Here is an 18,081-nt window from a genome sequence, read left to right as displayed (position 1 = left end):
TTCCAAGTAGTTGTTTGTAATGGGTGTGTGAGCTCCACACCGTCGGTTGTTTCTGGTAATGGGGATGGCGGAGCACTGTTTGAACGTCTCTCGTTGTTTTCTTCCTCCTCTTCCGTTAAATCTTTTACTGTATAGGCTTTATTATTTATATACAGTCTACTGTTTTTTATATAGCAATTTTCTTTATTTTGTTGTTTAGCCAAAAATAAGTGTTTTCTTAACGTTTTTGATTCCAATTGCTGTGTCTTAGTTAAAACTGGTGAGATGGAAACCTCTTTTCCTTTTAGTTTATAACAGTTTTGTAAGATTTAGCTCTTCATCCAGTAGTGTAGAAATTCTATTTTTAATGGACTATTAGGTTTGTTTCCTAAGGTATAGTAATCTTTTATATCTACCGGTTGGAGTTCGATTTCCACTAATGAAAATATATGTGCACAGATCTCTTCCACTGTAAGTTTTTTTTTAGTTATTTGTAGTCCAAAAACTACAATACTATTTTTATTGTTATCTCGTTTTATCTGTTCTATTTCTTGTTTTAATTTCTGATTTTCTTGTTCAAGTTTGCTATTTCTCTTTTTTAGATCTGCTATCTCCATAAGTAATCTCGCTTCAGATGCTTCTATAGCATTCTTTATCTCTGTTCTGTTTATTTTTATCTCATTTAGTATATCTTGTACCGTTGCACTTTCTCCCATTATAATATTATTTATTTTATTAAATGTTTTTAGTGTATGGTCACCTTTATTGAAATTATTAGTAGTTAATGTTTTGGTTATAAAAATCGTTGTTTACTTTGTACAAGGTTATTGTGCTACTTACTGTTTTAATTATTAAACAATCAATGTTAAAATTTTATATTTTTTAGAATTTCTGGATTTGTTTAATGCACATTTAATATATCTGCGATGATTTATTAAACTCAATCTTTTCAATGTAGTTATTAGTATCGCATTCAAAGATTCTTTAAATTAAAAGTAGCTTGTACATACCTCGTTTCAATATTTTTGGGAGAGAGCACTGTCACACATACTCGCTGTTCAACGGTCGAACACACTATGATATATATATATATATATATATATATATATATATATATATATATATATATATATATATATATATATATATATATATATATATATATATATATATATATATTGATGTGATCTTGATTATTGATATGAGATAATATTCTTATATGTCATTTAATTTAATCAATGCATTAATCATAATCTAATTAATTTACCAGATCACATATCAATATGTTTTCAATCTCAGGGCGAATTATAAAATGAATTACTTATTCTCGTGGCTTCTAAGTATTTCTCAATGGTTCCTAATCGGGATAGGAAAGAAAAGAGTAAAATAATACACACATATGGGTTACAATTATAATCAAAATATTGTTTATTTTATTTAAATGGCAATCACTGCTTAATATTTGCTAGATCTTATGATTCTTAAAACATAACGTTTACAAATGGGAATCTTATTTCCTTTTGGTTTCCAATTGAAAGTTTTTATTAACATTTAACTATTAGGATTTATTAGCAACAATTCTATTTAAGTTTGATGAAGCTTTTCTGATATTATTGATTATGTTCTTCAATTTTTAATGTGGTATTTAATACGAAAAACCCATACATTCATGTCCAAACAAATGAGACTGACCTTTTTCTGGTGAACTGAGAATGTCTTCACACAAGACCCGTTTCCTGCTATCCTTGGCTGCGATCAAAACCTCGTCCTGGCTTTCAGTAATGTTCTCCTTTGAAAACTAGCTCGTGTAGCTCTCGTTCCTGCTTCTGTCGTGATGCTGTATTCTACCTTTTTCGAAACTGCAATCAGCTACCGGGACACTCTTGGCTCAAGGAGGTTCTTTTACTCTCAACCTGGCCTACCTCTCGTTCCACGATAGATACTCCACACTCACGGAACTACACCGGCTTTCTCACTCTCCGTACACTACCGTCTACTACTGGACTTCACTTCTCGACAGCTCAAAACATTCTCCTCTCTCTTTTCAGTCATTCACCTACTTTCTAAATATCCCTTCCAGATTCACAAATCAACCTTCCACCACCAACTCTCATTCGCAGTATTCCTCAAAACCAATTTTTAATCTTTCTAAATATGCTTAATGGTTTTCAAAAAAGAAATAGTTAATTCCCATTCTAAAATTACTTTCTACTATTTACAAAATTTAATGACCTATTCTCTATTTCCACTAAGCCTTATTTAGCATCGGCTAATGATCGAACCTTCCGCGAACAACGATAATGACCTATTATCGATTCCAACTGAGTCTTATTTAGCATAGGCTAATGATCGAACCTTCCGCGAACAACGATAATGGTACGCGCCATTCACTTTGTTTATTCTAAGCGCATTTTCCCGAGTTTCGTTTAATCACTTCTTAAAATTAAATATAACAATTTGTTGTATACAGGTTGTTCTACATTTATATGCCCGTGGTTGAGAAAATTGAAAATATTTTATATTAAATTGAATCCTTTTTATAATTATCAAAATTTAATTTTCATATCAAATAGAAATATAACAAATCCCCGCCTTGTATTCGATAAAATTTATCTGCATTTTTAAATAAATTTTCTCGAGGCAAAACCAAATCCCTGTATATTTCCTTACTTTAATCTACGTCTTATACCCCTTCTTCTTGTATTACTCTAATTAGTCCCACCTGTAGAGTAATTGTTTCCTTATTTTCAGTGTCCTCATCCTGTGTTAGAGTGTCGGCTATTATGTTGTCTTTCCCTTTTTCCCACATCAATCTTCTGTCTTTTTCCTCAGATTTTTCACATACTTTTACCGTGCATTCTGCATCCTCGTTTTCATATGCCTCCTCTTCAAATGCCACTGTTTCGATTATATCTTTTTCGCTTTCATTTGTTAGCTTTATTTCTTCTTCTCCTGAGCTCATCTCTTCTTTTGAGGAATCCCAGTTTTCTTTTGCTTTTGATACTCTCAATTTTTCTTCTTCTGGGCTCAACTCTTCTTTTGAGGAGCCACAGGTTTCATTTTCTTTTGTCTTTTTCTGACTTTTTCTCCCTTTTCTTCTTTGTCCTTGCTTCGTTGCCAAATTCATTTCCACTGTTTGTTCTTTACCTGATTCGTCCGTATTTTGTTTCTCCTGTTCCTTGTCCTGTTCTTCTTCTTTTTCTTCTGTTAGATTCATCGTATTATTTTTAAACTCTATCACTACATGTTTTTCTGCCAATTCGTCAACTCCTACTATCATGTCATGTGACATGTTTGGCATTATTACACATTGTAGTGCATACATCTTCTTACCCAGTCGTACCATTACTCGTATGCCTTCATTTATAGTTGCCAATGTCCGTTTGTTTGAGCCCACTAAATTTACCCTAGGTATTTTGTAAATTAAATTTGTTAAGTTAACTTCTTCTTTTAGGCTATTTATGAACGGCACTGGGTGTAATCTTCTTACATCCCCGCCAAACCTTATCTTCACGTCATCTGTGCTATGTATAACCATTTCTCTTCTTTCTCCTACATTTTGTTGCGTCCGGTTTTCGGTGACTTGTTTTTCTATTTCTGTGATTCTTTTTTCCACTTCTTCTCTGTCTACTTGAATAGCATTTTTCAACTTATTTTCCAAATTTTCTATTTCCTTTTTTTGGCAATTCGTTATTCCTTTATTTTGCTTTTGATTTCTTTTTGATTGTCATCCAGTTTTTGTTGTATTTCATCCATTTTCTGTTCCATTCTTTGTGAATGGAGTTGCATCATTTGTAATAATTTATCTATTCCTGATAATTCTTGCTGTTCTGATGCCATGATTGTCGTGTCTAAAATATCTTCTTGGTCTGAATTATTCTCTTGATTTGAATGTTCTTTTTGTTTTTTGCTGTCTTTGCTTTGGCTTCTTGTCACAGACATTTGTTTTCAAGAAGTACTGTCGCCGCCAAATATGAAATTTTACTAGTATGTTACCAAGACGACTTTTTCTCACCCAAATGTTATAAATTGTCAATAAATATATCAAATGTAAATATCGTAAAAATAAAATATTAAATCAGTTATGTAAAATTTGTACCTAAAGAGATCTAAAATTTTATGTTATCAAATGTAAGTATCTCACTTTTTACCACAGGCATATAAATTTTCAAATACCGGCTTTACTCTTTCTATCCTTCAAATTTGCCACTAGAAATACTTTACAATTCCCCACGTTGGGCGCCAGTTGATAATATTCTTATATGTCATTTAATTTAATCAATGCATTAATCATAATCTAATTAATTTACCAGATCACATATCAATATGTTTTCAATCTCAGGGCGAATTATAAAATTAATTACTTACTCTCGTGGCTTCTAAGTATTTCTCAATGGTTCCTAATCGGGATAGGAAAGAAAAGAGTAAAATAATACACACATATGGGTTACAATTATAATCAAAATATTGTTTATTTTATTTAAATGGCAATCACTGCTTAATATTTGCTAGATCTTATTATTCTTAAAACATAACATTTACAAATGGGAATCTTATTTCCTTTTGGTTTCCAATTGAAAGTTTTTATTAACATTTAACTATTAGGATTTATTAGCAAGAATTCTATTTAAGTTTGATGAAGCTTTTCTGATATTATTGATTATGTTCTTCAATTTTTAATGTGGTATTTAATACGAAAAACCCATACATTCATGTCCAAACAAATGAGACTGACCTTTTTGTGGTGAACTGAGAATGTCTTCACACAAGACCCGTTTCCTGCTATCCTTGGCTGCGATCAAAACCTCGTCCTGGCTTTCAGTAATGTTCTCCTTTGAAAACTAGCTCGTATAGCTCTCGTTCCTGCTTCTGTCGTGATGCTGTATTCTACCTTTTTCGAAACTGCAATCAGCTACCGGGACACTCTTGGCTCAAGGAGGTTCTTTTACTCTCAACCTGGCCCACCTCTCGTTCCACGATAGATACTCCACACTCACGGAACTACACCGGCTTTCTCACTCTCCGTACACTACCGTCTACTACTGAACTTCACTTCTCAACAGCTCAAAACATTCTCCTCTCTCTTTTCAGTCATTCACCTACTTTCTAAATATCCCTTCCAGATTCACAAATCAACCTTCCACCACCAACTCTCATTCGCAGTATTCCTCAAAACCAATTTTTAATCTTTCTAAATATGCTTAATGGTTTTCAAAAAAGAAATAGTTAATTCCCATTCTAAAATTACTTTCTACTATTTACAAAATTTAATGACCTATTCTCTATTTCCACTAAGTCTTATTTAGCATCGGCTAATGATCGAACCTTCCGCGAACAACGATAATGACCTATTATCGATTCCAACTGAGTCTTATTTAGCATAGGCTAATGATCGAACCTTCCGCGAACAACGATAATGGTACGCGCCATTCACTTTTTTTATTCTAAGCGCATTTTCCCGAGTTTCGTTTAATCACTTCTTAAAATTAAATATAACAATTTGTTGTATACAGGTTGTTCTACATTTATATGCCCGTGGTTGAGAAAATTGAAAATATTTTATATTAAATTGAATCCTTTTTATAATTATCAAAATTTAATTTTCATATCAAATACAAATATAACAATATATATATATATATATATATATATATATATATATATATATATATATATATATATATATATATAAACAGATGAAATAGAGAATGTGGAAAAATCCCCTTACGAACAATTCACACATCCACCATTTCGGGTTGGGAAAATTTTTTCGAATAGAATCAAAGATCCAAACACCAGTTCTTAGAAATGTGTTTCGCCCTCTTCAACCTCTCTGGGCTCATCGGTAAAGATGAGAAGTTGAATATCTTTAGACAGATTCCAATCAAAAAACAACATTCGAGACCTAGACATAGAAGGTGCGTAAATCTACGGCAAGTCCGACAATGACAGTCTCAAGTTTTAATTCCCTAATTACTTAAAGTATATATATATATATATATATATATATATATACAAAGTGTGCCCTTTTTAGACACTAAGGTGATAAGAACCACAGAGAACAAGATAATTTTGGATTGGTATCAGAAACCAACTGACTCTGGAAGATATATAAATTATTTCTCTCAGCACTCTAAAAGCCAAAAACACAACACTGTTGTGGCAATGAAAAACAGAATTTTACACATCAGCAATGACCTGTTCACACAAAAGAATTTAAAAATACTCTATAACATATTCTTGAACAACGGCTATCCAAGTAAAATTCTTAAGCAACTGATATATAACTCAGACTTATACGACGGGCAACGTGACAACAGACCATCAGATCCCGTGATTTACAAAAAGTTGCCCTTCATAAATGGCTTAACCAACAATATAATCAAGCTGCTGAACGGAATTCCGAAAATCAAAATAGCGAAATACAATAGCATATCCAACTATAGCTTATTCTCGAAGCTTAAAGACCAGACACCGCTTCTAAATCAGAGTCATATCATCTATCAACTTTCTTGTCTCGAATGTGATGGGCAGTATATAGGACAAACATCGCAATGGTTGAAACAAAGAATAACGCAGCACAAAAGTGATTGCAAAACACACAAAAATACTTGTGCAGCAGCACACCATTCCATAACAACAGGACACCAATTTAATTTGTCAGATATCAAGATCCTAGATTCAGAAAGCAATTATAAGAAAAGATTGTTCCTCGAGATGTACCACATAAACAGTAATAAACGTTCAATTAATTATAAATCAGACACAAGTAGATTAAGCGAAATTTACTGCAATGTTTTAAAATTCTAAAAATAGCAGAATATTAAACAGATGGCTCGATATTGGAACTTTTGGCCCTTAACACATGTGAGAAAAGATACCTGATTCAGTGCCGCCCTCGACGTTCTCGTGAAACGACATGCATAGCTTTAAGTTAAATTGCTTTATATAACATACCTACAACAATTCGTAAGTTATATCATTGTAATATTATGTTTGTACCTAACTGTTAGTTAATTTTGTAGTTTGTTCCTGATGAAGATGAAAAATTAATAAATACTCATCGAAATATCGAATTCAATAGAATTAAATGTAGTTTCAATCTAAGCCACAGACCGCATTTCCCGATAATTTCAACACTGTTTTATAGTGTTATAGAATATACTTGCACGGTCGATAAATACATCGGATTTCGAATCCAGTTCTATATATATATATATATATATATATATATATATAATTAAATTTTGTATTTCTTGGGTTTAGGTTCAGTGAATAATGTTAAAAAAATTTTTGGAATTAGATTTTATTTTTCCATCAAATCGACGTTTCGGTGGATATCTCTCACCTTTGTCAAGATTCTAAAAATGCATACAAATGAATACAATGAATGCAATATATATATATATATATATATATATATATATATATATATATATATGCATGGCTCGCAACAATGAAAATACAAAATATGCATAAGATGGCATGCAACAACAGACACGTGTTTCTGACTTATTGGTCATCAGTATGTATATATATATTGACGTGACGTAATTTTTGGAAACTGTTTATGACTGTTCGGGAAACGTGGAAACTGTTGGTGATTTTCGGACTTTTTTAAACTATTGGTGACCTCCGGACTTTGTGAACTGTTGGTGAATGGTTGTGTTGGTGGAGTAGCAGGCTAGTACAGTGTAGACGACGCTGTTAGGCAAATACGACGGCTGTTTGGGCAGTGACGACGACGACGACGAGTGATATATATATATATATATATATATATATATATATATATATATATATATATATATATATATATATATATATATATATATATATATATATATATATATATATATATATATATGTGCATGAAACTAAAAATATTTGAACTGCAAATATTTAAATTTATACTTTTTTAAATTCTCGGAGGGGGCCATGGCCCCCTCATTGGATCCGCCCTTGGATATATGTGGCTGAATTTTTTGTAGACAGGAACATACTTATTAAATAAAAGAAAAATTCTATTATTAAAAGTGTCTACAACTTTATCAACTTGAGTAGAGTCATCTAGAAAAGTCCAATCCGTTTCATACAATTCCCTATATAAATCACAAGAATCAGCCCTTTTAAAATTTTAAGTTAGCTGGTCAGAACCAAACCTAAACCTAGACTCCTTTACAAAAATATTCGTAATATTAATTATCATAAGAGCTGGGTGGTGGGAATCTTCATAGACTAAAGGGGATATTATGTCACGCATTACTTCGCAGGCAAAATGTGACATTATTAGATCTAGCGGTCTACCTAAGTGATTTACAACCCCATTAAGTTGACCAAGACCAAAAGAGTGCAAGAAACTTAAAATTATAGAGGTCTTATCATCGGAAGTGTCATTTTCTATAAATTTAGGGACGTTAAAATCACCTAACACTAAGACATCCTTATGTAAATAATCAAGTTGTTCCAAGCAGTCAAAAAAATATTCAAATTCTTGTAAACTCAATTTGTCTGGTAAATACATCACGAGGAAATTAAACTTCTTATATTTAATTTGAGATTTAACAACAAGTAAATCAATTAACGGAAATTGTAAATCAAGTGCAGAGGTGTCTATAACTTCTGAAACAATAAAATCTTGTAACGCAAGCAATATACCACCACCCCGCTTCTTATTTACTTCCTGAAATTTGCGATCTTTTCTGTAAACAATATAATTATTAGGAAATAATTCAGAGTTTAATACATCACTGTGTAGCCAAGTTTCACTTATCATATTCGCTGTCACTTATATTTCGTTTAAACAAATGAACTTTGCTATTTAAACCGCGAATATTTTGATAGTAACAGGTGAGTTCTCGGTGACCTAGATCAGATGTCCTAGAGCTGTTGGATACATTCAGTTTCAACTGTTTCTTTACAATGGTGGGTTTGCTTCTTATAAACTTAATAATGAGATCCTTTTCTCCATTATCCGTTCTTTGATTCAGTTAACTTAGCTCTTTGCGCAGGTGTTTTATCATGAGAAATAAAAATTGTTGAGTGTGCGGTTGTTGCTAATTTTTTCTTGTTACGTAAAATAAACTTAGCATGTAATGGTGATGAAAAATTCACTTTAATTAGACGTGCTTTGTTAGAACGTTTACCAATTCTGTGTAAATTTATTGAATTTAATTGGTTCCCATCATTACCTTGTATTGACATTTGAAGCGTTTTACATGTCTGCTCAGATAGGATCAGGGATAAGACTATCTACTTGAATACTGGGGGGTCGAAATGGGCTAAAGTAGAAGGAGCAGGCACATAAAGCTTCTTTGCGAACGACAGCTCAGGTTTTGTTGGTGGCGGGTCGTGGATTCGTTAGGGGGGATGGGAGTGTTTTAAGAAGACTAACTACCATAAGCAAATAAGCAAAGGATACTTACACAGACTAGAGGACTTTTCTACTATTTAAAAATGGACGCCGTTTGAAATAAATCCTCTGGTTCATTACTGGGTACTTACTGTGACATATTCTGTACTTACGGGTAACAATTGGGGGACGTTCATCAGAGATTCTTCTGTTGGGTCAAACTGGGCTACTCTTTATCCTCAATATTCGCTTCTATGCCATATTCCTTTTCTTCTACACTAAAACTCAATTTCAGGTGCATTAGAAATCTGGTTAATAACTTTCCAAAAGGTTATACAAAATAAAATAGGTACATTTTTATACATACATTTTATAAATTTTAAATAGGTACAAATAGGTACTCAAAATTTATTTTTTAAAACAAAAATTTTTAAACAGGAAATGAAGGAGCTTACTACAGGATAAAAGATGAAAAACTACAAATTTTTTTACATGACTTCAGTAAAAAAATCTTCAACTTTACATGATTTTTTTATCAATACAAAAAATTTAACTTTGGTTAGCAGTGTATTTCAAAACAAAACCAAAGGTGTCAAATGTCATATGACACTGTCACTTTATTTTAAATATTAACAAACAACAAAAGTTACAAAAACTACCATTCTGAAAGCAAAATATCTTTATAAAAAATATTTAAAATTTTACCAACTTCTAATATCCACTTGGAATTTAATCACTTTTAATTTACAATCAAAATAGTACTGTACCTCTTTTAAAACTACTTGTCACGCATGAACAAAGAAAACACTTTCATGTGTCAATCTACAGGTGAGTGGGGCACAGGGCTTCTTATAGATGAGAACAGGCTCAAGAAAATGGAGACATTGGAGACAGAGGACGAAATTGGGAAACAAACATCTCATTGGGACATCAATGGGGGACTTCAATACGAGAACAGGAATAGAACATCACCACACAAGGCCAGCCATCAGCTAGCTACGCAATTCATTTGTACTGCGTTATTTGCATTTTCACTTCAAAAACCCAAAATTAGGGAGTGAAACTTTCTACGAATACTCTTCAATGGTCACGGAACAAACTACAAACTCTTCACTTTGTTTCACATGGCGATAATATCTTACTGATGCCGGCAAGGTGGTGGCTTCTCTATGAGCTCCACCGCTGGGTCGATGTAACACCAGCAGAGATTCGTGTGGAACTAACTTTTCTTCCCTTCGGGCACCGGGTGAAACCACAGATCAAGAAAAAGTGCGCAATTAATTGGGCGATTTTCGCCTCTAACGCTGTTTACTCGACGAAAAAGAGTTACACCTGCAAAGCACTTCCAAGGCCATGCACTATGTATTTTAAACTTATTCGTCGTAATATCTCTAACAGGGCGGGCTTTAGAATATTTAGGACACGATATAAAATTAATCGTTGGAGTTTTTTCAAACGCTACACATTAATATTTCATCTACTTTATTTTTGTCTTCAAGAGAAGAGCTGGTTTCTGTGACATTATATAGAAATTTATTATGTGAACGATTTATGCGACCAACTGCCTCCTGAATTATATCTTCATGAGCCTCTGATGATACCGATGAATTAACTGAAGCAAATTTCTTTTCCAATTCCTGTATTTTATTTTCAATAAGATTTGTAAGAAATTCTTTTATTGCTTTGAATATGTCATCAGTGGTATCACGTTATATTGCATATTACTTTTATATTTTTACTTCTCATACGGGTGATACAACTAGCATCATCACTTTGCAAACCAATGCATGAAGTATGCAGTAATTTTGTACAACCTGAACATTTTATCGTTTGCGAATTGGTAGTAGAACGAACTGAATTTTAGTAAAATAACACAGTGATACATTTAAACAAAAATACAATTAAAAATGTTGCGTTTACGCAAGATTGGGAACTAATGCTTTATATAAAATTTCTAGTGATTGATTATACCACTAAAATAAGACTGAAATATTTTTAGAGAATCCCCAGTAAAAATTTTCTTAGAATAAGCTTAAAGAAAAATAGTTAAATGAAATACGCTTTTCAATTCTGCGGACAAACACCCACGAACTACTTAAAAATTTGAAGACAACATTTGCAGCTAGCGGGCAATGTGAGTACTGTATAAAGAAGGGTTAACGAGATAAAGTAGAGAGAGAATTTAATTACCCGGACCGAGAACAGTTTCCATTGATGTACGGAATGAATGGTAATAATATAATTCCAATACCAATACCAATTAAAAATTGGTGTCTTAGCAACCCCAAGTTAGAATCCTCAGTGAGGCGCTTCAAGGTGGATTTAGAAATAATCTTTGGAAGGTTAAAATTGAATTATGTCGTATTATGTAGACCTTTTTATCAATATTCTTCTCAGAATTCTTGGAATTTTAAATTTTTGATAGATTCTTTTGTTTACGAGCAGGTATACCTAAAATATTAATATTAAATTTACGCTACAGTTTCAACTTAAATGTAATATTTGAAAGATCTATTGGTTCGAATTTCGAGTCATTATGAACGTAAAATAGTGCACCAATATAATACACTGAGCAGCAAAATTTAACGCACCATCTTAAAAATGGGACATTTTTGATGTTTCTAATTTCATGAACCTGTTGCCCGATTTGAGTGATTTTTAGGATTTTATAGCCTTATTTTTTAAGAATATCGATGTACTAATATTGTTTCTGAACAGGTAAAAATGTCATTGTATACCGGGTGTAACAATCATACTGTGTTTTTTCCACAAAGTTCGGAACACCCTGTGGAATATTCTATCATGTATAAAATATTAAAATCAAAATTAAATTGTAACCCTAGGCTTTCTTAACATTTTGCTTTTAGATTTATTCGCTTGTGTTAGATAATAAAAAAGTTAGGTATGTTAACAACTAGCCATGCTTTTCATCAATAAATCCACATTTTCTGCTTAGTTTAACAAACAAGCCAAAAGTAGGAGGTGAGGAATTAACAATTTGATAAATGTCAAACAGTTTCTGGTAGTCTATTATAAATATAAGTGGATTTATTATTTAAAGTTTCAATTAAGTCCGTAATTTTTTTTCTTGCTTGGTGGAAATTGAACGTGCTACAAGGAACTTGTAGAAGACATATTTACTTTTATAATGCAAAACGTCTTTATGTGTTGTATGTCTTTACGTGTTATAACATCATTAAAGTAACAAAAATAAATCAATACAATACGCGTCAGTAGCGCGTGTTTTCGCCTCTACTTCTAATCACATCGACGAGACACACTCTAAATAAGGTTTGCTTTGGTCTTGATCAATATTATTCCAAATCTCGATAGCTACTCTTTCACTTCTTGTAGTGTTGGTCCTTGTTCCCTCAATAAATTCCTTGAAAATTTTAGTAAGTTCAAAAGTTAGTTTCGGAATGTATGGAAGGTCATAAAAATACACACTAGTCTGCGTTGAGTTACTCTGAGCTGAAGGCACTGGTTGTAATATGGTACTAGCGGTGAGAATGTTCCTATTGGCAAAGGGAAAGTTACAAATTAATTTATTAATTAGTTTTGGAGGATATGCGTTTTCCACAAAGATATTGCGTAGAATGTTTAAGTCATGTTGAAGATAGTCAGGATGAGACAACATTTTGACACGTTCTTTCATTGCTAGGACTAAATTAGTTTTCATCTTCGGAGGATGGTACGAATGGTAGCTTATAAATCTGTGGCTACATATTGGTTTTCTATCCATTGTGTTTTCACCACATTATCCTCACATCTAAGCAACCCCATGTCAAGGAATGGCAAGGATCTCACCGCCTCTTCCTCGCACGTGAACTGCAAGTGTGGGTTCTGTTGGTTGAAAACATTTAAGGTAGGTTGTATTAGGTCTGTAGGTAGTGCCAAGATTAAATCATTCATGTATCTCTTTATGAATGGTATTTCAACATTAATTTGATGAAGACAATCTTCAATCAAATCGTCCAAGACATAATTACATAATATTGGTGAGATGGTGGACACCATTGGAGTACTAAAATACTTGTTATAAATATTAGAATCAAAAACAAAAGCAATGAGTTTATGAGATTAACTAGATTCAGAGTCGTGTGCAATGATATTTCACCCCAGTGTTTCTCGATACTAACCAAAATTGTATGTAAAGGTAAGTTAGTGAACAAGGATACAACATCAAAATTAACCAGTTTATAATTATTAGGTAATTGAAAATTATTAATGAAAGAGCTAAAACTGAAAGAGTCCTGAATGTTTCAAATTAATGTTGAAATACCATTCATAAAGAGATACATGGATGAACTAATCTTGGCACTACCTACAGACCTAATACAACCTACGTTAAATGTTTTCAACCAACAGAACCCACACTTGCAGTTCACGTGCGAGGAAGAGGCGCAGAGATCCTTGCCGTTCCTTGACATGAGGTTGCATAGATGTGAGGATAATGTGGTGAAATCACAATGGTATAGAAAACCAATATGTAGCAACAGATTTATAAGCTACCATTCGTACCACCCTCCTAGGATGAAAACTAATTTAGTCCTAGCAATGAAAGAACGTGTCAAAAGGTTGTCTCATCCTCACTATCTCCAACATGATTTAAACATTCTACGCAATATCTTTGTGGAAAACTCATATCCTCCAAGACTAATTAATAAATTAATTTGTAACGTTCCCTTTGCCAATAGGAACCTTCTCACCGCTAGTACCATATCACAACCAGTGCCTTCAGCTCAGAGTAACTCGGCGCAGACTAGTGTGTATTTTTATGCCCTTCCATACATTCCGAAACTAACTTTTGAACTTACTAAAATTTTCAAGGAATTTAAAAACATCAAAATAGCTAACAAAACCATCAAAACTATACGTCAGTTATATAGTAAAATCAAACAACCTTTAACTACATTAGAGAGCACAGATGTGGTTTGCCGCATTGAATGTACTGAATATCCAGCATCATATATAGGTGAGATCGAAGAAACCTGTATAGTCGAATAATCTCACATAAAAGGGACTGCAGATTAAATAAACCTACGTGTGCTTTGGCAGAGCATATAATTAATCTAGACCATAAGATCCATTTTAACAATGCTAAAATATTAGCCAGAGAAAATAATAAATTCAAAAGAACGTTCCTGGAGATGGTACATATCAGCAAAAGTGATGACGACAAGAGATGTGAGATCCAGAATCTTAGTAAAATTTACAAATATATATTGACTTTCGGCTAGTCTGATTCTGCATCTTAGTAATCTCTTTTAATTTTTTCTTTTATTTGATCAAACTAACTATTAATTCAGTATATTTTTTCTGAAAATATTTGCTAAATACTGTTTTCTTTTTAATAAATAATAGAAAACTTATTCAAATTTCCCGCAAAATTTAAGTTGGTATTACGATTGGTAGTATTTGCAGTTCCTTTCAACTGTCATTCACAGATAATACTTTTAAAAGTTTTTTTATAACTTTCTACTTATCTAAACAGTAAATTTCTCCTTTTGATTCTCTTTCTGTTCGTGAAATGGGTTGATCCAGACTTAAAACGACATACCCTATGTCGTTTTCTTATTTTTTAATTGTAAAATCAGTTGTGTTTTTAACTTTTCAACTACTTTAAATGTTTTTATTTAATAAGTTCGTTTTTAGCGTATGTCGGTTTTTTGCTTAATCTAGCATTCTTGGTAAGTTAAAACTTTGTATTTCTTTTTGAGTACTTAGCAAGTAATAATTTCTTTGTAGAACCTTGAAAAAGGAGGAAATTGCCTCCGAAAGCTTGGAATAGAATAAATAATAAGCCTTAGCAAAGCCCTATTTTATTTTGACTACCACACCCAAAAAGAAAAAGGTATTTATATATTTTTTCCAAACTAGTCAAGAAACTTGGACTACCTTTTTTTACTCTTTTAGTATGGGTTTTTTGAAGATATCAGACTCCAATACGGACCATTACTTGTGTCGTATTTGAAGGAATGGGCAAATGTGAACACGAAATTGGCAGCGTTAAGAAACAGAAAGACTTTTTTAATCAAGTGTCGTAATGCAGATTGTTTTCCAAGCCATATCACGAAGAGTCTCACTAATGTTAATAACTTACTACACCACAGGAGAGGAGAGATTGACTTTCGAGCACAAGGACTTATTAAAAGGTTTGGAAAAAATATACTTAATATAGAGATTAAGATAACTTTTGCTGATATTAATCATTTTGAAAACAGGTTGAAAGATCTCCAAGCCAAATCAAAATCTATACTCAATTATTACACTTATGTCGAATTCAAACGTAGACAACAAAAAAATTTATAATAATAATTTTCATAAAATTAAAAGAACGCATATCAACAAGTTTAGATTAGATAGCTTTGACAGTATTGATTTCAGGGAGAGTAGGTTTAAAACCTCACAGACATCGAATTTCCTTTAGAAGTTAAAAAGTTGTTGGCCTTCGGCCCAAAGTTCGCTTTGCTTCCTAACAAAAAAGACTTCAAAATTTCCTCTTTGTTAGCAGATATTGAAAACATTTTAAGAGCAATTGAGAATGTCGATAAGGACAATCTAAGGTCCAAATGCATCAATAAAATCACCAACTATCTTAACAAAGATGAAGCAGATCATTTCTTAAACAAATATTATGTCAAAAATGTAGAACTTTTTTGAAACATCACCCTGAAATCAGGATTGCCAGAGCGATAAAGGCAATGCCACTGTAGCAATGTACACAAGGGATTATATACAAAAATGTGAAGATTTACTTACAGGCACTAAATATTACAGAAAGTTAAATAATAACCCTGTGCGCACTTTGCAACAAAAGGCAAATAAATTAGTTTCTGATTTGGTGAAGGAAAATCAAATAAATGAATCTATCGGGAAAACTTTGAAAATTTATAATGCAATTGCTCCCAGATTTTATGCTTTGCCAAAAAATTCACAAACCAGATCTGTCTATGAGACCAATAGTGTCCTCTATAGGTACACCTATTGGCCCCATAGCTAATTTTCTAACAAAGATTCTCACAGAATCATACAATAACAATAATGCCTTTTACATTCAGGACTCTTTCAGTTTTAGCTCTTACATTAATAATTTTCAATTACCTAATAATTATAAACTGGTTAGTTTTGATGTAGTATCCTTGTTCACTAACTTACTTTTACATACAATTTTGGTTAGTATCGAGAAACACTGGGGTGACATATCATTGCACACGACTCTGAATCTAGTTAATCTCAAAAACTCATTACTTTTGTTTTTGATTCTAATATTTTCATTTTTATGACAGTTACTATAAACAAGTTTTTGGTACTACAATGGGATCCACCATCTCACCAATATTATGTAATTATTTCTTGGACGATTTGATTGAAGATTGTCTTCATCAAATTAATGTTGAAATACCATTCATAAAGAGATACATGGATGATTTAATCTTGGCACTACCTACAGACCTAATAAAACCTACGTTAAATGTTTTCAAACAACAGAACCCACAGTTGCAGTTCACGTGCGTGGAAGAGGCGGAGAGATCCTTGCCATTCCTTGACATGAGGTTGCATAGATGTGAGGATAATGTGATGAAAACACAATGGTATAGAAAACCAATATGTAGCAACAGATTTATAAGCTACCATTCGTACCACCCTCCTAGGATGAAAACTAATTTAGTCCTAGCAATGAAAGAACGTGTCAAAAGGTTGTCTCATCCTGACTATCTCCAACATGATTTAAACATTCTACGCAATATCTTTGTGGAAAACTCATATCCTCCAAGACTAATTAATAAATTAATTTGTAACGTTCCCTTTGCCAATAGGAAGATTCTCACTGCTAGTACCATATCACAACCAGTGCCTTCAGCTCAGAGTACCCCGGCGCAGACTAGTGTGTATTGTTATGCCCTTCCATACATTCCTAAACTAACTTTTGGACTTACTAAAATTTTCAAGGAATTTAAAAACATCAAAATAGCTAACAAAAACATCAAATCTATACGTCAGTTATATAGTAAAATCAAACAACCTTTAACTACATTAGAGAGCACAGATGTGGTTTACCGCATTGAATGTACTGAATGTCCAGCATCATATATAGGTGAGACCGGAAGAAACCTGTCTAGCCGAATAATCTCACATAAAAGCGACTGCAGATTAAATAAACCTACGTGTGCTTTGGCAGAGCATACAATTAATCTAGACCATAAGATCCATTTTAACAATGCTAAAATATTAGCCAGAGAAAATAATAAATTCAAAAGAACGTTCCTGGAGATGGTACATATCAGCAAAAGTGATGACGACAATCTTAACAAGAGATGTGAGATCCAGAATCTTAGTAAAATTTACAAATATATATTGACTTTCGGCTAGTCTGATTCTGCATCTTAGTAATCTCTTTTAATTTTTTCTTTTATTTGATCAAATTAACTATTAATTCAGTATATTTTTTTCTGAAAATATTTGCTAAATACTGTTTTCTTTTTAATAAATAATAAAAAACTTTTTCAAATTTCCCGCAAAATTTAAGTTGGTATTACGATTGGTGGTATTTGCAGTTCCTTACAACTGTCATTCACAGATAATACTTTTAAAAGTTTTTTCATAACTTTCTACTTATTTAAACAGTAAATTTCTCCTTTTGATTCTCTTTCTGTTCGTGAAATGGGTTGATCCAGACTTAAAACGACATACACTATGTCGTTTTCTTATTTTTTAATTGTAAAATCAGTTGTGTTTTTAACTTTTCA

At 32.4% G+C, this 18,081-nt stretch overlaps 1 protein-coding gene across 1 annotated transcript; it reads left to right on the top strand.

The window, feature by feature from the left end:
• The first annotated feature begins 17,011 nt into the window (after nucleotides 1-17,011).
• LOC126893068 (uncharacterized) lies at nucleotides 17,012-17,704 on the top strand. The gene has a single exon (XM_050663010.1). It carries the CDS (start codon nucleotides 17,012-17,014, stop codon nucleotides 17,702-17,704), a length of 693 nt encoding a protein of 230 aa, XP_050518967.1.
• Nucleotides 17,705-18,081: the final 377 nt, after the last annotated feature.

The sequence above is a fragment of the Diabrotica virgifera genome, chromosome 10, assembly GCF_917563875.1.
Source record: "Diabrotica virgifera virgifera chromosome 10, PGI_DIABVI_V3a".
NCBI lineage: Eukaryota > Metazoa > Arthropoda > Insecta > Coleoptera > Chrysomelidae > Diabrotica > Diabrotica virgifera.
The sequence above is the reverse complement of the archived record's forward strand: the minus strand, read 5'-3'. Positions and strand labels throughout refer to the sequence as shown.